General features: G+C 36.5%; 1 protein-coding gene across 1 annotated transcript in view; it reads left to right on the top strand.

Moving 5' to 3' along the window:
- Positions 1-23,252, top strand: part of LOC101890825 (G-protein coupled receptor dmsr-1-like) — a 102,970-nt gene that overhangs the window by 60,393 nt on the left and 19,325 nt on the right. The window contains exons 2-3 of the mRNA XM_059131926.1: positions 13,386-13,517; positions 21,678-22,909. Coding sequence (XP_058987909.1) covers positions 13,456-13,517; positions 21,678-22,909 — 1,294 coding nt within the window. The 5' untranslated portion in view covers positions 13,386-13,455. The remainder of the gene's footprint in view (positions 1-13,385; positions 13,518-21,677; positions 22,910-23,252) is intronic.

Below are 23,252 nucleotides of genomic sequence, written 5' to 3'. Positions count from 1 at the left end.
ATGGGGGATATACGATATCGTGGACCTGTATAGACAATTCTCTGCCGAGGTATAAAGTACCCACAAGGAACTCCTTGTGTGGATTTTCAGACAATTCCGTTGAAAAATGTGGGTAAAATCATCAAAATACCGAATATCGGGGGGTACCGCTACATGGGGGCTATACGATATCGTGGACCGATATAGCCCATCTTCGAACTTGACCTGACTGCAGACAAAAGAGAGATCTGTGCAAAATTTTAGCTTCCTATCTTAATTCGTTTAGACTGCAGCGTGATTACAACAGACGGACAGACGGACGGACCGGGCTAAATCGTCTTAGAATTTTACGCTGATCTTGAATATATATACTTTGTTGGGTCTAAAATGATTATTTCGATGAGTTACAAACGGAATGACGAACTTAATATACCCTCCATACCTTTTTTGGTGGAGGGTATAAAAAGAGCTAAAGAGTTGCTTCGCTTGGCCGAAAGTGGTGAACTGCCGAATGATGGGAAAACTTCGTTGTCGAGCAGTTTGTAAACAAAAAACAAAATGATCGTATTTACTTGCAAAAGAGGTCAGCTGAAAATGTGCACCTTCAGTTGGCCGCCAGAACTCAAGCAGCGGCCATGGTGATGATGTGGGCCGCTATAACAGCCAATCGCCGGTCGCTCTCCGCTCGTATTAATCGACCGTGGTATCAGATAAAATGACGAATATTATCGCGAAAATATTCTGGAGGGTGTATTAATGCCTTGGGCATGCAAACATTTTGGCCGCAGACCTTGGACATTCCAACAGGACTCAGCACCATCGCAATCAGCACGCGCCACCCATGAAAATGAGGTTCCTCGCTTCATTTTCAGTGCACAATGGCCACCAAAATCTCCGGATACCAATCCGTTGGACTATTGCATCTGGAGTGTTATGGAAAGCAATGTTTTCACTAACAAATACCAAAGCATCGATCATCTGAAGCAGAGCAACATTCGGGCAGCGTGTGACAGTTTCATTGGCCGTTTGAAGCCCATAATTCATGCCACAGGTGACCAATTCGAGCAAATCTAAACTTATTCTAAAATTTGATGCTAATTCCGACATTTTTTGCTTTCATTCAATAAAATTTAAAAATAAAGTAAAAAGTATGGCGTTTAACTTTGTTGCAGTTTTTTTAATCTCACCCTGTATGTCCAAACCAATTCAGCAGCCAAGTAAACTGCTAGAAATTATGCTTGGCCAAATTTGTAGATATAATAATTTCTAAAGAGAGAGCACAGCACGTGTTTGTATTCTTTCGATTCTACCTAAAGTTGTTGTGTACTTACACACTTACAGATTTCTGTCATTTCATAACATCTAAAAAAACGGTGTAACCATAACTTCTACAAAAACATGGAAAGACAGTATGCCTAACAATTATAACATTTTAATTCTGATTAATTCTTGCCCACCTGCCGTTTCTAGCTTCGAAACAAATATATTTTACAAACTTCACGAGGATTATCTTATTCCATTGTTGTTTCCTTTATCAGCTTTTCGCTTTGCATCATATTCAATTGCTCCACTTTGTCTTCATCACAGATGGCCGAATCAACATTTCGAACAAGAAAAAACCCCCAACATTTCTTAATACGATAATACTCCATAGATACTTTCAAAGAATTTGTTATTAAAGTAAATCCACACCCACCCCCTCAGAATGAAGATACAATTCCGCGGAAAATTACCAAGATGGATAGATAAAACGGTAGTTACCATTGAAACAAAGCACACAGGAACAACGATACCCTTGAGGTAACATTTATAGGTAATTTATTTTCTTTCTTTCTTCAAGTTGGAATGTGAATAAAGAAAACGAAAACGAAAACGGAGATAATGTTCAACATTTGTGCAACACCGTTACAAATAAATTGGAGTAGATTAGGCAAACACTGAGTACGACATTAAAGTTAAGTATGAAATATTGGAATTATCTTGAGTTTATTTGATTATAATTTTTAATTTTAAATTATCTTTGCAGTATGGGGCCTTAAGGGATATTTATTAAAATTTAAGTGTGATAATTTTACGCTAAATGTTTAATTTAATTTTATTTTAGATTACCAAAAAACATTTTTTTTACCTATGTGTTGGGGGTATTGTAAGTTTGATTGGGCAAAAAACTATGTAACATCTCCAAAATATTGGTTTCCCACATGGGAAAGTATATATGGATCCTTCTATCTCGGCGAGCTGAGTCAATCTACCTATGTATGTCCGTCCGTCCGTCAGTCCATGTTAATTTGTAATCACGCTACAGGTCGGACAATTATGGCCCGATCTTCATGAAATTTAGAATATAGGTGGGGCTAGGGCCACAATAGAAGCCTATTGCTTTTGGAGATGATCGTATAATATTTAGGGGTTGAAATGGACCAAAAACTTTATTTCCTGATTTTGCAGTTGCTCTACAAGTCGCAATTATACACTAATCGACGCTGAACTTACAATCGGTCACAAATTGAACATATAAGGATCGCAAATAGAAACCAAAGAACACGAAATCTCGCATGAAGTTTAGGACAGCGGGTAGAATGGACCACTACATGTCATACCAAACAAAGTGTATATATTATTAATCAATCCTAAGTCGATTTAGCGATGTCCGTCTGTCTGTCTGTTGTAATCACGCTATCTTTCGAACGAATTGAGATAGAGAGCTAAAATTTTGCACACATATTTATTTTGCCAGAAGGCAGGTTAAGTTCGTAAATGGGTCATGTAGATCCACGTTTTCTTATAGCCCCCATATAACGGTACCTCCCGATATTCGGAATTTTGATGATTCTGGCGACATTATTCACCGGAATTGTTTCAAATCTGGTATTTGAAGTTTGAAATAGATACTACAACCTAGGAGAGAAAATTTTGTGTGCAGGTCCACGTCATCGTATAGACCTCCTATAACGGCACCTCCCTATATTCGGTATTTTGACGATTTTAGGTACAATACTCACCGAAATTGTTTGAGATGTCGTATTTAAAGTTCGTAATGGATGCTGCAGCCTGTGACAGAAAATTGTATGTGCAGGTCCACGTCTTCGTATAGCTCCAATATAAAGATACCTCCATATATTCGGTATTTTAATTATTTTATCTACATATTCACCGTTTATAATATGGTAATGGCTTATAACAAACAATGTCTATTTAGGTCCACGTCGTATAGACCCCAATATAATGGCTACATTCCGTATTTTTATACCCTACACCACATGGTGGTCAGGGTATTATGTCTTTGTGCATTTGTTTGTAACAGGCAAAAGGAAACGAGATAGACCCATAGTTCCTTTTGATGATCTGCATAGAATCACTTTCTGAGTTGATTCATGCATGTCAGTCCGTCTGTCCGTCCGTTCGTCTGTCCATGTATTCTTGTGAACAAAATGCAGGTCGCATTTATTATCCGATTGAGATGAAATTTTTCAAACAACATTTGTTTGGCACAGGGACGAACCCTATTAAAATTGGAGATAATCGGTAAAAATTTAGATATAGCTCCCATATATATCTTCGTCCGATTTGCCTTTTATTGTGCACCAAACGTGTAATATCAGCCGGAATAGTATGGAATTTTGCACATACAACCAAATTAGGCCTGAAAAAAAGTATGCCAAATTTTATCGAAATCGGTTAAGATATAGCTATAGCTCCCATATATATTGTTCATCCGATTTGTTATTTTTGTCCTCCGCAGCCGTAATATGCACTCTGTAACAACAATATTTGGGGAAATATATCAAATGCAGCTCAGAAATACCTTTGCTAATTTTTATCGAGATCGGTTCAGATTTGGATATAGCTCCCATATATAACTTCGTCCGATTTACCTTTTATTGTGCACCAAACGTCTAATATTTGTCCAAATGGGATGGAATTTGGCACTTACGACCGAATTGAGTCTAGAATCTAGTATGTCACATTTGGTGAAGATCGGTTCAGATATAGCTACAGCTTCCGTATATATTATTCACCCGATTTGTTATATTTGTTACCCACAACCGTAATATGCACTCCGTAACAACTATATTCAGGGAAATATATCAAATACTGCTCAGAAATATCTTTGCCAAATTTTATCGAGATAGGTTCAGATTTGGATATATCTTTATCCGATTTCAAATTAATTGTGCACCAAATGGGCAACACAATTCCGAATTTAAAAGATACAAATGCTTCGGCATATTTAGTCCTTTGAATTTTAAATTATAATTATAATCATAGCGTGTATGATTGAATTCTCCCATAAAAATTTTTAATTGTTATGTGGAGCTGTACTAAATTAGCAAAGTGGTGTAGAGTATCATAAAGTCGGCCCGCCCGACTTTAAGACTTTCTTTACTGGTTAAGATTTTAACAGGATTTTTAACGGATTTAATTTTTTGAAAAATTTCAAATTCGTTCCAAACGAGGAGGGTATTCAGAGTTCGGCCCGGTCGAACTTACTGCTTTTTACTTGTTTATGCTGATTTCGTTGACAAAATCAGCCAAATATTAAAATATTTAGGGATTTAAATGAACCAAAAACAGAAAATATTTTCCTGATCACACAATTAAAAAAAATCGACACGGAATTTTGCATGAGAAGAGTGTTAAGGACAGGGAAGAAGTCTAGCATTTTGAATAACCAATGCATTACATTTAACTGTAAAGTGGACCACAACAACTAACAGTCAACCACAGGTCAAAAAGCCAAGGGTAGTATCTGGGCGTTGCTCTATGACAAAATGTTAAATTTATTCAGTAAAGACGTTGGGATATATCAACTTTTAAGAGAATCTGATGCTTATTTCATATTTTATGAGAGATATAATTATTCCAAATAATGACCCTTAGGGGGAGGTCCAGAGGGAGCGGTCTGACATATTTCACCTTTCTTTCTTAAGTTGAAAGAAATATTAGGATGTGCCGAGTTTGAAAGGAATATACTGTTCATTTCGCGTTTTACAGACTTCATGGCTATTCACAATTTTGCGCCGTTGTTCGGAAGAAAGGGAGCGATATACCCATCTTCATATCAGATATTGTTTTAATAAAAATCTTAGAATTGGTTACATTCTCACCTAACCTAACACTAATACAAATATAAGGATTTGAAAAGTTAGAGCAAAATTGGATGATCCTTTCTTGTTCTAAGACGTAAATTATTTTCTATGATCTTTTGTGGGGGAAGTACATGAAAGAGTGGACCAGAATATTCTATCTTTATACAAAATATTGTGTTACCAAAAATATTGGAATGTGTCAAGTCTGAAGACAATGGGACTCTTATTTCACATTTTATTAGAGTTATGATTGATTATGATTGACCCTCTGTTGGGGAGATACTTGTTGGAGCCAAATATGAAGAAATCACACTATCACGCTTGAATTCCATCACGAATAACTTTTTTTCTGGAAAATTCTAACCAAAATGCTTTTGTACGTTTGTAAACAATGTACTGTGCTGTCACCGGAATAATTTTAACAGCTGTCGGACGAGTGGCTTGGAAATGACAGCAGTCTGAATTTGGTTGCAATTTCTTCATCTCATTTCATATTTTATTATTTTAAATGGTGTTATATTTCAAATATACTTAAATTACCGTCTTAAAGTCTAATTCTATTCTTCTAATTTTTTGAATTGATTAATTTCATTCAAAATTTGATTAGGTTCGCACGACAATAAATTACACAAAAATGTCCTGCCACTGACAGCATCCTTCTCCACATACAACCAATATCAAATATCCTTGAATACACAATGAAGCAAACTTCGGCACACATTAGCCACGACTGTGACCACGAGTAGACAAAAAATAATATTAAATTAATTATTCAGGCCACAAGCCCCCAAAAAATAAACAGAAAATTGGACTGGTCCAATATACAGTCAGTGTCACATTGCGTGCTTTGACATAGCCGAGTCCAATGAAATGTCCAACATAAAAAAAATACATTGGAATATATATTGTGAATTTTAGCCGTCTCTCTCTGTTTGCCTTTGATTCTGTTGACCCTGTCGACTTATCTCCACCATGCGCACACTGAGATAATTGTGTACAGCAGCATTGTAGCAGTTTCCTTCCGGCATCAAATGAGCCATCATGTGGACACTCAACTGGTGCATTACTGACCACACACACACTCAGTTGGCACAAATGTGTGGGTGTGTGTGATTATTTGAATTGTTCCATTAACAATAATGATGACATCATGGTCCATTTGTTGCGCCAATGTGATGATGAACTAATAACCGTTATGTCACCATCAGCAGATGCTGAAAATGTCTACATTAAAATACACTTAAGAATAAAATCCCACCAACTGTCAAATATGTTAATGTTAAGGTCATTTTAATTATTAGATGCCACAATGTCTAGACGAGTATTCTCTAATCAATTTTTCTCATTTCGTCGGAATATAAATAATAGCTTAACTGTGCAAATTATTTCTTTCGCAAAAATTCACAATTTGTCACACATTCGTGTGTAAAAAATCATGGTTAATTTTTGTTGTACACATCACGTTTTGAGGTTGTTTGTTCCACGGCCCATGTATTTTTGTCATTATGGTGAACGACGAATTTATTGTTCACATGAAATCGAACTTAATTACAATTGGTGAACATCTCTGCAGGTTTATATAAATTCCAGATTTTTAAGCAATAATTTTATAAGTTGGCGTACAAAAGCATTTTGGTGAGAATTTTCCAGAAAATAATATTAAAAATGAGTTCGGGGTAAAGCCATTGAAATTCCAAAGCGTGCATGAACTTACACCGCAACAGAAAGAAAATAAGCTCAAGAGAGCTAAAGAGTTGATTCGTTTGACCGAAAGTGGTGAACTGCCGAACTTGTTTTTCTCCGATGACAAAACAGTCGTTGTCCAGCAGTTTGTAAACAAACAAAGTGACCATGTTTACTTGCCAAGGAGGTCAGCTGAAAATGTGCACCTCCTGTTGGCCACCAGAACTCAAGCGCCGGCCATGGTGATGGTATGGGCCGCCATAACAGCCGATCGCTCTTTGCTCGTATTAATCGACAGTGGCATCAGAATAAATCCCGAATATTATCGCGAAAATATTCTGGAGGGTGTATTAAAGCCTTGGGGACGCAAACATTTTGGGCGCAGCCCTTGGGCATTCTAGCAGGACTCAGCACGCGCCACCCAAAAATGGTTACAAATGAGGTTCCTCGCTTCATTTCCAGCACACAATGGCCACCAAAATCGCCGGATACCAATTCCTTGGTCTATTGTGTCTGGAGTATTTTGGAAAGCAAGCAAGTGCTTCGCAGGAAATGAGCCAAAATTCCGCAAAGTAATATTCGGGCAGCGTATGACGGTTTCATTACAGGGCAAAAAATGCAAATTACAGGGTAAAAATGCAAAAAAATGTCGGAAATAGCATCAAATTGGCCGTTTTAAGGCCTTAATTTGGCACGAATTATTATATAGAACACATTTTAAATACCAATTTTATATCTCAATTCTAGATAATAACAGATCCCTCAATATAAAACACATTTCCGAATAATTATAATACACATTTCCAAAACCACCTTCATCTCTTAACCAAAGACTCCAACAGCTACCTAAATATCACATTTGAGGATTACAGCCCTATCCATTTACTCAATACCAAATTTAATACTTTTCGTACAATTATAGTATGCATATCCATAACAACCACAGACACTAACAGTGCACCTATATCAAAATTTCAGGATTCCAGCTCTATCCCTTCACCCCAAAACCAAATTAAGTAATATTTAGTATTTTCCAAAACCACCTCCATATCTCAATTCAAGATACCAGCATTCCTATCTCATATCAAATTTTTAAGATTACAGCCCTATCAATTCGCTCAATACCAAATTTAGTACCAAATAGTACTTATCGTTCAAACATAGGTCACATTTCCAAAACCACCTCCTTATCATAACAACAGACACTAACGGTGACATTTGTAACAAATTTAATAATTTCAGCTCTTTTATTCACCCAATACCAAATTTAGTACTATTTAGTACTTTTTGTACAATTATAGTAAACATTTCGAAAACCAACTCCCTGTCTAAATTTCAGATACCAACAGTGACCTCAGTATCAAATTTGAGGATTCTATCCCTATCCCTTTACCAAATATGAAATATAGTACAATTTTGTACTTTTTCTACAAATATAGGACACATTTGGAAACCAATGCCAATTCTCAAAGACAGATACCATCAGTAATGTGAATATCAAATTTCAGCGTTTTATCTGCATCTTTTCTTCCAATATCAAATATAGCACGATTCAGTACTTCAGTACAATTATAATATACATTTACGAAACCACTTCCATATGCCTAGGCTACACAAGAACAGCGACAATAATACAAAATTTTAAGATTTCAAGCACTATCTGTTCATTCAATATAAAATTGTAGCAAATAGAGTACTATTTTGGTACTTTTCACGCATTTGTATCACAATTTTCCAAAACTACCTCTTTATCACAAACCTACCAACAACAGGTTTCCAAATCCAAAATTTCAAAACTCCAGGTTCATCCGTTCCCCTAAGCCAAACTGTTCCAAATTTTAGTACCATTTTGTACATATTAGTACAAATTTCCATGACTATCTAATCGTACTAAATTTAATAGGAATTTCTATAACTACCTACATACCTCAGTCCTATAATACAATAACAATCTTATTTCCAAATTTCAGAACTCTAACCTTATCGGTTATACCCTCCTCCATATTTCAATTCAGCGCTTTTCGTGCGCATGGGTACATATTTTGAAGGCTACCTCTATATTCCAATACTACACTCCGCCAATAATGTTAATTTTAAAGCTCAGGATTCCAGCTCCATCCGTTTCTCCAAATTAAAATTGAAACAAAGTTAGTACCGTTTAGTATTTTTGGTATACATGAGTACACCACCTCCTCACATCGACCCTACTTCTCAGTATTGATATTCATTCTAAATTTAAAATTTTTAGCTATAACCGTTCACATTCTACAAAATTGTACCGAATGTTGTACATTTTAGTACTTTTCGTACACTTATAGTGAGTCTCTTCCAAGTTTAAGAGTTCTAGCTCTACAGGTTCGTCATATACTAATGGTACCATTTCCAAAAACTTTTTGGTACATCTAAAAATTTAATAGTTCCAGCTTCATTGGTTAGTTAAATAAAACACAATTTTCAGTAACTTTTAGTACTTTTCGTACCGTTCTAGTACGAATTTCCAAAAAACCCAGCCATATCTGGTACCTTCGGACCAATAGTGACCCTTAACCAAAATCTCAAGATTCTAGCTTCATCCGTTTCGTCTAGGCGTTGAAAATAATTTTTGCTCGTTCCTTTCTTTTTTTAACTGTTTGCTTCTGAGTTCTCCAATCAAGCGGAACAGCATTTGTACTTCCATATTCTCTTTTGTCGTTTACTCCTTTTACTAAAAATATTTTTTCTCTCTCTTTTTGTAAACCTTCAATTTACCATGAAATATTTCTGCCATTATTTCCAAACAATGCTAATAGCCAAACAAACAAAACAAAAATTTTCGACAAATTCTTTTCATTTGAAAATTGTAATCTTTTGAATCTTTGTAGAGTTTAAATTAAATTGTTTTTGTTAACTTTACCCTCCATCGAAAATACTTTCTTTTCCCCCCAAAAGAAAGAGCAAACAAAACAACAATAACATAAATCCACTGTCTAAAGAAAATCCACACCAACGAAACAATTATCACTTTTCCGAACAATGAATGAACATTTTGACTGCGCATTTTTTTTGCAAGTCAACCGAAGTTGATGCTGTCAGTAACAAAATCCAGTATCGTCGTTAAAAATTGATTGATTTCCCTTCTGGTCTCATCTGTGCAAAGCCATAAACGTAAATCATTGTCCTGTGAAAAGAGAGAGACATACACACACCAACACGCACACAGAAAATAGCAGGAAACAGGAGACAATGGCTCTTTCCTTTGCTTCCTTGTGACATTTTGAATTGCCGTTATGAGTGTGTGTGTGTTGGTATTGGTTGGTGATCCCTGCGACAGTTTGTTGTTATAGAAATATAAACACGCTTGCCATACACAGACCAACTAACACAAACACGCACACACACTCTCATACACCTCACATACTCTGTTCACTTTACTGGTCTTCATATCTCACGGCATTTTGGTTTTGAAGTGTGTCGACAAACACACACACGCACACACTCTCTATCAGAAGAAAAGTAACAAAATGTACACAGCTGTTGAACAAATAACTTTTGAGTTTGAGGTAGATGCCAAAATGATAAAGTACTATCTTTGACAACAACAACAAAAAATGTAAAAGAGAAACAAGTGGAAGAAACACAAGAACGCACTCGAAAAGTAACTGAAAGTTGTTTGTATTTGTTCAATAAGTGGCCGAGAGCCTATTTCAAAAAGAACACAAGTTCACTTCAACGACACAACACCTACAAAACTATGGCTGAATGTTGATACGACTTGGTGTACAAAAAATATCTGGAGTGTAAAGATGTAACGATGCAGACAGGAAACAGTGGACGATATAATTGTCGGGAAAAAAGTAGAAAAAAAATAGGTTAAAAAATACCATTCAGTTCTGTCGACAGATGTATACCCTCAGCCATAAGTTATGATTATTCAAACGGTTGACACTCTATGGGGGAGGTTCCGAAGCAGTTGGACCATATTGACCAATTCGTATCTGACTTAAGACTTATATAAATATTACAACGTGCCAGATTTGGACTATATCGACTAATTCCTATACTTTATATGAGATATGTGTAAATTTTGGGAAAATGTGGAAATTATGCGAAATCATAAACTTCGATCAGATTTCTGGTTAAGAGAAAAATTTAGATATAGCAAGTTGTAAAGAATTGCCGATTTGTTTCGCAAGTTACGACAGCTAAAAGTATTGAAAATTGTGAGTCTTTGTGGGTTAGGTAACGAAAGGGGTTCGAAGATATATATCATCTTCACAACAGATCCTGCGTTAGTAAAAATACTTGGATGTGTGAAATTTGAAGAGAGTTGGATGCTTATTTCGCTTTCTTTGAGCGTTTTGTTTTTCAGAAATCTTGAACCCTATGTGGTGGAGGTACCACAAGAAATGGTCCGATCTCTACCATCTATATAACAGACTCAGTGTTGATGTAAATATTGAGATGTGCCAAGTCTGAATAGAATCGAATGATTATTCCGTATATCAGGAGCTTCATGAATATTCAACATTTTGACCGTCTGTGGGGGAGGTATCAGAAGGAGTGGACCGATATCTTCCATCTTCACACCAGATCTTGGGTTAATAAAAATATTGTGATGTGTGTAATTTGAAGAGAACAGGATGCATATTTCGGGTTTTATGATCGATTTGGTTATTCAAAATGTTAACCCTATGTGAAGGAGGTATCAGAAGGGCCGATCTCTACCATCCACCAAGTCTGAGTGGATTCGGATGTTAATTTCGCGTTTTATGAGTTTCATCGATACTCAAAATATTGACCCTTTGTGGGGGAAGTAAAACAAGGCGTGGACCGATATATCCCATCTTCACACCAAATCTTGCGTAAATACAAATATTTAGATATATGAAAACTTTAAAGAAATGGATGCTTATTTCGTATTTTTTAATTTCAATTATTCAAAATTATGTCCCGTTGTGGAGAAGGTGTCAGAAGGGATGGTCCGACATATTCCATCTTCACATCTAATCTTGTGCTGATAGAAATATTGCTATGTACCGAGTTTCAAAATAATGGGATGCTCATTTCGTTTTATGAGCTACATGTCTATTCTCCATCCATCCCATATTCGCACCAGATTTTTTGTTGATAAAAATGTAAGAAATTTGAAGACAATCGGACACTTACATCATATTTTATAAGAGTTATAATTAGTCAAAATTTGGACCCTTTGTGGGGGAGGTACTTGATGGAGTGGACCGATATTGTCCATTGTCGCACCTGACCTAGCACTGATGCAAATATTAGGATATGCAAAGTTGGAGCAAAAATGGATTATTTTTTCTCTTTCCGTGCAGAAATATTTTTCCTTAAAAATTTTAAACTTTTGTGGGGGGAGTACCAGAAAGAGTGGACCAATGTTTCCGATCTCCGAACTCGATCTAAGTTTTATAATAATATTACGATGAACCAAGTTTGGACCAAATCGGATAATCCCTTCGAGAATTATTCTGCACACCAACCAGACAAACAGACGGACGGATGGACGGACATCGCTCGATTGACTCCAAATTTTTTCCAAAGAGACCTAGGGTCTAAAGCCGTTATTTCTATGAGGCACGTTTTGGGCGTATCAATCGATATATACCTTCTGTAACCATATGGCTGAGGGTACAAAAATAAAAACAAGTAAATAAGTAGCTAAGTTCGAACGGACCGAACTTTTAATACACTCCACCATTTAAAAATAAGTTGAAAATTTTCAACAAATTCCGAAAACTACCGCTTAAATCTGGCAACTCTCAAATAGGAAATATTAAAGGTTCCGTAATATAGGACCTATAAGAAGAAGTGTGCCTGTATAGATAATTTTCGGTGACAGACTGTAGTACCCAATAGGAACTTCAAATACGAAACTTAAAACAATTCCGGTGAATAATGTCGCTAATATCATCAAAATACCAATTATAGGGAGGTACCATTATATGAGCGCTATACGAAGACCTGGACCTCCATAGACAATTTTCTATCTAGGATTTAGTATCCATTAGGAACTTCAAATTCTAACTACCGAATATCTGGAGGTATAGTAATATGGGGACTATACCAAAATTTGGACATATATTGGCAGCTCTAAAAAATGAAGTTTCATACATAATGGAAACGCATGCTGTCAATTTACAGTACATTCGGGTCAAAATTGTGACTAAAGCACCCAGAAAACGTTAAATCTCTAGTTATATGGGAACTATACCAAATCTATACAGCCAATTTTCGATACCAAAAGTCCTGCAAACTTAACACGCACCTCATTAAAATTTTATCAAGTTAGAGTGATTTCTAAAGACGAACAGGCGGGTATCGCTGAATCGACATAGAATTTTATGCTGATCAAGAGTATGTATACTTTTTGTAGAATAAAATTTATAATTCGAGGTATTACAAACGAAATGACAAACTTAATATACCCTCCATACTATGGTGGGGGTATAAAAATTAAAAATCAATCTTACGAATAAAAATTTATATTGACCCCCATTTCAGCATACATTTTCTAACTCTATTGGCTGGGATTTGATATTTTAAATTCCTCACAATGAAAATAAATTCATTTAGATTTTTGCAGCGCAAATTTACAACAATTATTTTTAACAAAATTTTCTTTCCATTTTTCAGATTGCAGTTATCCACACTGAAATTTAATAGGATAGACGGCGAGAACGATTAATTTACATTACTATGCACAATGAGTCTAAATACTTCCAATGTAATCTACTGTGATAAAAGCTTCGACGATTTCCATACAAAGTAAGTAGCAGCAACAATTATTGTTGAGTCATCAAAAAATAAAAAAAAAAAAAAACAAAAATTAACAAGAACTTATGTCCTTCAAAATATTTCGCACGAGAATAATTTGTCACTTGTCCTTGAGAAAAATAGGACGAAGTAGGTCCAACGAATTTTAAATGGATGCAAAAAAATGTTTTTATGGAATTCCATTATAAATATTAAAAAGACATTTGGACACAATGGATTGCTGGTTTTAAAAGGATTTAAAAAGTATGTTTTTTATTTTTCTTTCATGTAAAGGAACATTGAAAGGGAAAAGGGACATAATTGCGTTAATTTAAAGTTGATCGTTCATTTTGAAAGGATTTCCCTTTGCAATAAGTGTATTCAGTCCCAACACTTTGTTGCAGTTTTATTTATCTCACCCTGTATAATGGACACTAAAAAAGTTTAGCCTGGTTACCCAATGAAATTGTCGGTCCTGGAAGAGTATTGTCTATGTAGACAATACCCATATAAAGGTTCCTCGCTATATTCAATATATTGATGATTTTACCTACCTTTCTCAATGGAATTGTCTACAAATCGGTACTAGAAGTTTTTTCTAAGTACTTTACCTCCTGAAGAGAAATTTCTATGTACGTCAACGATATAGTATAGCTCTCATATAACGGTACCCCCGATATTGGGTACCACCGATATAATCCATACAGAAAGTATAACCCACATATAACGGAACCTCCAAATATTCGGTATTTTGACGAGCTTAGGGACATTATTCACCGGAGTTGTTTCAACTTTCGTATCTAGAATTCGTAATGGGAACTACAGTCTATGAGAAAAAATTGTCTATGCAGGTCCAGTTCTTCGTATAAGCCCCATATATCAGTACCTCTCTTTATTCGGTATTTTGACGATTTTAGGTACAATACTCACCGAAATTGTTTGAGATGTCGTATTTGAAGATCGTAATAGATGCTACAGCCTATGACAGAAAATTGTCTTTGCAGGTCCAGGTCTTCGTATAGCTCCGATATAACCATACCTCCCTATATACGGTATTTTGATGATTTTAGCTACATTATACACCGGATTTATTTCAAGTTTCGTATTTGAATATTGTAATGGCTTATCACAAGAGTTGCCTATGCAGGTCCTCGTCAATATATTTTTAAGATTTTACCAGTATTTTTAACGGATTTTATTTTATGAAAATTTCTTAATTCGTTCCAAATGGTGGGGGGTATTCAAAGTTCGCTTAGCTTATTGCTTTTTTACTTGTTTAAATTCACTTCAATTTGCCGCTGTTGATTGGCGTGGTTTGGCTTTTTGGATGATTTTTGGTTAGTTAATTTACTAGCTGCAGAAATCCCCAGCTACCAAAGTACAGCCAATTTCTTTGGCACATGTTGGACTTATCTTTATATTCGAATGGGGTGATTGAGTAATGTCAATACGATTTAAAAATGTTGTCACGTTTTATGAAACTATATTTTAATGCATAAACATCAAAAGTGCTACATCCCTAATCCACACCTAATTTAATGAAACCTAATTTATTTAAATATATTCGTGTCTATTTGGCATCAATGTTGCCACAAGGAATCCTTTAGAAATCTATCAAAAAGTACAAATTCCCCAGCCTCGTTAAATAAATTCTAATAATGTTTTTCCCAGCATTTTTTATCGCTATATAAAAAATTCCAAATTATTGCTGCGAGGGAAGAATGTCAGCGCAACAATTCAGCAAAAATTCAACACAAAAATTTGTCTATTCCAACAAACGAATAAAACGGTTGAAATTAATTGGTATGGGAGTTGTTTGGCGGCATGTTCATAGAAATCCTTTTTCGAGTTACCCAGAACAAGAAATAAAATAGATTCACCAAAGTTATTTTATTGAAGTACAATAACGGAGCAAATAGAAATTGCGACATCCAGGAAGAAGGAGGAATGGTTCCAGGCGGGCAGCGGCATGTTGTGTTTTGGGAATAGCTTTGCAGGGAAATTGTTCTCCTTTGCCAAGGTGAACACACAAACGCATAAACAAACAACATGCAAATTAGTCTATTATCGCTTTTATTCATTACCCTGAACACAATAGCTAGCAGATTTGCACTTTCAATCGGAAGTCGCCCGGCTTTGTTCACAGAATAATGGCAAACGTTGATGAGTTTCCATCCTACTTCTGAGAATTCTCTTTGACTTGACAATGGTGGACTTTTTTTATGTTTCCATATCAAAGAAATTTTGAATTTTATTTTCATTGTTTGGCCTCTCGGTGTAAATTATAATTTCCATTATTAAACACGAAAATAATTATCATTCTTATCGATACAAAACATTTGGCTTCCACACAATGAATTTTAATCTCTAGCTGTGGCTTTTGAGGCATCGAATAATTAGATATTTTGCAAAAATGCCAGAAGCCAGAACAGGGGGAGGAATTTTCTTATCGAATCATGCTGTTAGATAACACTGTTCAACATAAATAATACAAGTGAAAAAGCAGTAAGTTCAGAGGGTAGAACTTTGAATACCCTCTACCATTTGGAATGGATTTGGAAATTTTCAAAAGAATAAAATCCGTTAAAAATTCTGTTAAAATCTTAAAAATGCCGAACATAGCCGTTATATTGGGATCTATACGAAAATGTGGACCTGCATAGACACCTTTTGTCATAATCCATTACAATATTCAAATACGAAACTTGGAAAAAAAAAGTCCGGTGAATAATGTTCCTAAAATCATCAAAATGCTGAATATAGGGAGGTATTGATATATGAGGCATATATGGACCTGCATTCCTCCTTCTTCCATTACGAACTCTAAATACGAAATTTGAAACAACTGCGTGGAAATTGTCGGGTAACGTTGTATGTGAGCTATCGTTGACCTATATAGACATTTCTCCTCCAGGAGGTAAAGTGCTTAGAAAATACTTTTAGTATGGATTTTTAAAGAATCCCATTGAAAAATGTAGGCAAAATCATCAATATATCGAATATAGTGGGGAATACGATATCGTGGACCTATATAGACAACACTCTTCCAGGGGGTAAATAACTCATAAGGAACTCCTTATGTTGAGTTGCAGGCAATTTCATTGAAAAATGTGGCTACAATCTTCAAAATATCGAATATCGGGGGGGTAATGTTATATGGGGCCTATACGATAACGTGGACCGCTAGAGCCCATCTTCGAACTTGACCTGCCTGCAGACAAAAGACTGATCTGTGCAAAATTTTAACTTCCTATCTTTGTTCGTATTGACTCTAGCGTGATTTCAACAGGCGGACAGACGGACAGGGCTAAATCGTCTTAGAATTTTACGCTGATCAAGAATATATATTCTCTTGGCTTTGTCTAAAATTATCATTTCGATGAGTTACAAACGGAATGACGAACTTAATATACTCTCCATTCTAATACGGAGAAATCCAGTAAATTATGAAAGTGGAGCTAAACAAAAAGGTGTCGCGTTTATCGGCATCTTTAATGTTTACTTCGAAAATTAACCAAAATAGAAGGAATCAAATTCCCCCCTCAAGCACATTTATGGAAATTTTCTGATTAAGATTCCTCCAAATTCGGGCATTTTAGATATATAGTGTCTCCGGCATTATTTGGAGGCTTTTTCGTCCTTTTTTAAAATGTGGTTAAGACTTAATTAAGGCGAGATCTTAGCAAGCCCAAATATTCCACAAAATTATGTATCACAAAATTCTACTATAAGTCCTTGAAAACGCCAGGAATTATCGAATGGTGGGGGGAGTGTACTTGCCTCCCCTAATTATACCCTCACGCATATGGCTAGAGAGGGTATACATACATCATTTCAAAACGTTCAAAAACGTTCCTAATCGAAATAACGGTTTTAGACCCTAGGTCTCTTTGGACCAAATCAGTTTCAAGACAGTTGGAGTCGATCTAGCGATGTCCGTCTGTCTGGCTGGTGAGCACGATAACTCTCGAAGGGAGTATCCGAATTGATCCACACTTGATACATCATAATATTATTGTCAAACTTAGATCGAGTTCGGAGATGAGCAATATCGGTCCACTCATTCTGGTACCTCCCACACAAAATGTCAACATTTTCAAAGAAAATGATTTACTGCACAGGAAGAGAAAGGATAATTCTATTTTGCTGCAAATTTTGCAAATCCTAATATTTGCATCAGTGATATGTCAGGGGGGATAATGGACAATATCGGTCCACTCTTCCTGGTACCTCACCCACGAACGGTCACTATTTTGAATATTTATAACTCTTATAAAATGTAACGCAAGTGTCCGATTGTTACAACATCACAATATATTTTTATTAACCGAAGCTCCGGTGAGAAGATGGAATATATCGGTACATTCTTTCTGAAACCTCCCCCAAAAAGGCTGAAAATTTTAAATATCCATGAAGCTCATAGAACACGGAATTATCATCATATATATCATTCGATTCGGACCTGGCACATCTCAATATTGTCATCAACACAGGATCAGTTATAAATATAGTAGATATCGGACCATTCCTTCTGGTACCTCCCCCACAAATGGTCAAAGTTTTGAATAACCAAAACGGTCATAGAAACCGAAATAAGCATCCGGTTCACTTTATATTTCACACATCCCATTATGTCTACCAACACAAGATCTGCTGTGAAGATGGTATATATCGGTCCACTCCTTCTGGTTCCTCCCCATACTAAGGGTAAACATTTTGAGTATCCATGAAGCTCGTGAAACGCGCGAAAATAATGTCTAATTCCGTTCAGACTTGATACATCTCAATATCTCCATCAACACAGGATCTGTTATAAATATAGTAGATAACGGACCATTCCCTCTGGTACCTCCCCCACAAAGGATAAAAATGTTGAATTACCAAAACGATCATAAAATCTGAAATAAGCATCCAACTCTCCTCAAATTTCACACATACAAACATTTTTGCTAACACAATATGATATACATCCGTGAAGATAATATACATCTGTCAACCCCTTCTGGTACCTCACCCACAAAGGGACACAACTTCCAATACTTAGATCTGTCATAACTTTCGAAACAAGTCGGTGATCCTTTACAACTTGCTATATCTAAATATTGCTCTACAATAGACCAATCAAAGCGGAAGTTAGTATGGGGCTTGCGCTTAGAGCTGGGCAGAAGCCTTCCAATTTTGATGGTGATCGAGTAATATTTAGTGGGTAAAATAGGCCATATCATTTGTGTTAAATTAAAGTCAAATTTTCCATTAAACCGCGAATATTTTTAATCCCGGCGAAATCACAAATAGACGAACAGGTCAATTCTGACCGTTACGTAGATGCCGATAGTAAATATATCGGTTATATATAGCGAAATAGATACAATGTGTATATACAAAGGAAGGGGATGTTAGTTAGAATGCTTATATCTCAAGAATGGCTGGACCGATTTTGAGAAATTTTGTCAATTCAGAAAGCCCTCTTGGCATAAAAGTATAAAGTTTAAAAAAATCGCAGAAAAATATGCCAATAAAGATGTTAATATAGATTTTGTAGTATTTTGTGACATTTTTTCATATTTTTTATCGCATGCGATTTTTTCAATTTGACTTACAATATTTTGTAATATTTTTTCACCTTACAACACAGGTTGGGGATATTATATAAGTATTGCAAATATCGTTCGATTCTCACGAAAATTTTCACAAGGGTAGGGTTGGGCTCAGAAGGGCTAGGCCTATTGTTTTCAAAGATTTCCGCAATATATTAGGGGGTTGAAATGGACCAACAACTTAAGATTTTCCTGACTTTGCAAATAGAAACCAAAGGACACGAAATCTCGCATAAAGTTAGAAATACCAGCATTACATACAGGCGATATCCGAAATACACAAAAGACGAATCTCTGGCTTTTTATACCCTCCACCATACTATGGAGGGTATATTAATTTTGTCATTCCGTTTGTAACTCCTCGAAATACTCATGTCAGACCCAACAAAGTATATATATTCTTGATCAGCGTAAAATTCTAAGTCGATTTAGCAATGTCCGTCTGTCATTCTGTCTGTCCGTCTGTCTGTCTGTTTGTCTGTCTGTCCGTCTGTCTGTCTGTTGTAATCACGCTATCTTTCGAATAAATTGAGATAGATGGCTAAAATTTTGCACACATGTTTATTTTTCCAGTAGGCAGGTTAAGTTCGTAAATGGGCCATGTAGGTCCACGTTTTCATATAGCTCCCATATAACGGTACCTCCGGATTTTCGGTATTTTGATGATTTTAGCGACGTTATTCACCGGAATTGTTTCAAATTTGGTATTTTAAGTTCCAAATGGATACTACATCCTAAGATAGAAAATTGTCTGTGCAAGTCTATGTCTTCGTATAGCCCCCATATAACGGTACCTCCCGATATTCGGTATTTTGATGATTTTAGCGACATTATTCACGGGAATTGTTTCAAATCTGGTATTTGAAGTTCCAAATGGATACTACACCCTAAGACAGAAAATTGTCTTTGCAGGTCCACGTCTTCGTATAGCCCCAATATTACGGTACCTCCCTATATTCGGTATTTTGATGATTTTACCGACGTTATTCACCGGAATTGTTTCAAATTTGGTATTTTAAGTTCCAAATGGATACTACACCCTAAGAGAGAAAATTGTCTGTGCAAGTCTATGTCTTCGTATAGCCCCCATATAACGGTACCTCCCGATATTCGGTATTTTGATGATTTTAGCGACATTATTCACGGGAATTGTTTCAAATCTGGTATTTGAAGTTCCAAATGGATACTACACCCTAAGACAGAAAATTGTCTTTGCAGGTCCACGTCTTCGTATAGCCCCAATATAACGGGACCTCCCTATATTCGGTATTTGATGATTTTAGCGACATTATTCACTGGAATTGTTTCAAATTTGGTATTTTAAGTTCCAAATGGATTCTACACCCTAAGACTGAAAATTGTCTTTGCAGGTCCACGTCTTCGTATAGCCCCCATATAACGGCACCTCGCTATGTTCGGTATTTTGATGATTTTAGCGACATTATTAACCGGAATTGTTTAAAATTTGATATTTGAAGTTCGTTATGGGAACTACAGTCTGTGACAGAAAATTGTCGGTGCGGGTCCAGTTTCGAATTTGAATATGGTAATGGCTTATGACAAACAATGCACATGTATGTCCACGTCGTATAGACCCCAACATAACGGCTATATTCGGTATTTTTAAAATTTTAACAGAATTTTTTAAGGATTTTATTTTTTGAAAATTTCCAAATTCGTTGTAAATGGTGGAGGGTATTAAAAGTTCGGCCCGGCCGAACTTACTGCTTTTTAACTTGTTTATGCTGATTTCGTTGAAGAATATAGTCAAATATCGTAGGCAAGCAAGATGAGTCTAAATTTGGAGATTCAGAGGGGCTTCTTGCTTTTGGAGATGATTGCAAAATAATTATTTTAAATTAATCAAAAACAGAAACGTTTTTCCGAACTCACAATTGAAGCCAATCGACACGCCTGTGAAGAGATTTAAGGACAGGGAAGAATTCTAGCATTTTGGATGACCATTGGATTATATTTATCGGTAAAATGGACTACAACAACTAACAGCCCGACGGAGTGCATAAATGTTGGGCAAATGTCCCTAGTCGAAATCCTAATTTCAAAAGCGAAATCTTCCAATATGGATTTGGACATAAGGGGGCTTCTAACATATTGTAGTGTTGTGGGGTATAACATAGTCTGACCCCCACGACTATAGCCTTTTCTTATTTGTTTTAATATTCGGTTGGTGGTATTCTACAATCCTAGAAATACGATATATCGTTTATTATTTCCCAAAAATTTACAATAAGTCCTTTAAAATTGCGTGCTTTGTAAAACATTTTTTTTTTCACAAAATAGTTTTTTTCCACACATTCCACATTCCCAGGGTTAGGCATTCGGAAGCAAAAACAAAAACGATATTTCAAGCCTTTGTCAAGAGTTTCATGTAAATATTTGTGTTACTTTTTGTTTCCCACTGAAAAAAAAATGCTAAACAAACAATTGCCATGCCGTTGGAAACGTTCAACATGTGGCATTTGTTTCCGCTGAAATGTATGTAAATTTTCGTTCACCCGCATCTGTTATCCTTCCCCCAACTAATCTCTCCTGCCCCCTCTTTGTGTGCTTTCAGTTACAAACATGTACACGGACATCTTTCGGTAGTTGTCTGCCTGCTGGGCACAATGGCCAATACGCTGAACATAATGGTACTGTCACGACGTGAAATGCGCACACCCACAAATGCCATTCTAACCGGTTTGGCTGTGGCCGATTTGGCCGTTATGCTAGAATATTTACCGTATGCCATACACGATTACATATTGTCGGAATATTGGACGAGGGAACAACAGCTGAACTACTCATGGGCTTGCTACATTAAATTCCATGCCATTTATGCCCAGGTATTGCACACCATTTCCATTTGGTTGACGGTGATGTTGGCGGTGTGGCGCTACATTGCCGTTACCTACCCGCAGGTGTCACGCGAATGGTGCGGCATGAGCAATACTGTGATCTCAATATTGCTGGCCTATGTCATTTGTGGTCTGGTGGTTACACCCTGGCTGTACTTAGTCAGCTCGGTGGCGCAATTCGAGGAGGTGGTTACCGAACAAAATAAAGTGCTTTATTCAAGGCCATTGAGTGAATATATCCTTAAGTACCAGGCCAAGCATGATTATGCGAATTTCTCTAAGCTCAGCACTTTAAATGCCACTGGCGGTCTCAATATCAGCAGCGGCGGCGGCAGCGGCAGTAGCAGAAGCAGTGGCAACAGTGTCAGCATCAACGACGACAATGTTACGATAAACGATACCTCATTATTTCAGCAGGAGCAGCAACAGCAACAACATCACAACATAACTGTTTATCGCCTGTACCACAGTGACATGGCCTTGCAGAACAGTACCCTGCGTCTGGGCACGCTGCTCGTCTATTCGGTGCTGATAAAACTGATACCGTGCATAGCACTCACCGTGCTCTCGTTGCGTCTCATCACAGCCCTGTTGGAGGTGAAGAGACGCCGCCAAATGTTACACAGTCAATTGCTAAAGGCCGAGGAGAAATCTTCCCAATCGAATGCCAGCCAATCAATGCCGGTTGGTGTTGGCGGTAGTGGTGCGGTGGTGGGCGGTACCACGGTCGCAGGCTCCTCACCCCTGGTCGATGCCAATCAAATGGCCATGAACTCCACACTGATGATACGGAAAAAAATCGACAAGGCGAAACAAACGGATCGCACAACGCAAATGCTGTTGGCGGTGCTAATGCTGTTCCTTATCACGGAATTGCCGCAGGGCATAATGGGTCTGCTCAATACGATATTGGGTGAAGCGTTTTTTATGCAGTGCTATCTGAAATTAAGTGAGTATTGTCTTGTCACACGCACAATCACCCACACAAATGCACACGAGCTCTTAATAATCAAAAAATAAATAAATCACAATTAAGATGTCAAACAAGGTAAACAACATTTATGACACAAACAATTTGTTTGTGGTTTGACGTAACAAAAATATGAACAGATAACTTTTTACGTTTGCCATAAAACATGTTATGTTCGAACACAACACATGTCTTTGATTTGTGGCCAAAATATGGAACAAAAATAGAAATATCCTGAGGGGAAATGTGGTTATGGCCAAAGAGAATCATTCGATGTATTTCCACCTGGGAGGAATGAATGTCGTGATAGGAGAGGTGTAAA

The sequence above is a fragment of the Musca domestica genome, unplaced genomic scaffold, assembly GCF_030504385.1.
Source record: "Musca domestica strain aabys unplaced genomic scaffold, Musca_domestica.polishedcontigs.V.1.1 90, whole genome shotgun sequence".
Classification (NCBI taxonomy): domain Eukaryota; kingdom Metazoa; phylum Arthropoda; class Insecta; order Diptera; family Muscidae; genus Musca; species Musca domestica.
Note: the sequence above shows the minus strand (reverse complement) of the source record. Positions and strands in the feature narration are given on the sequence as shown.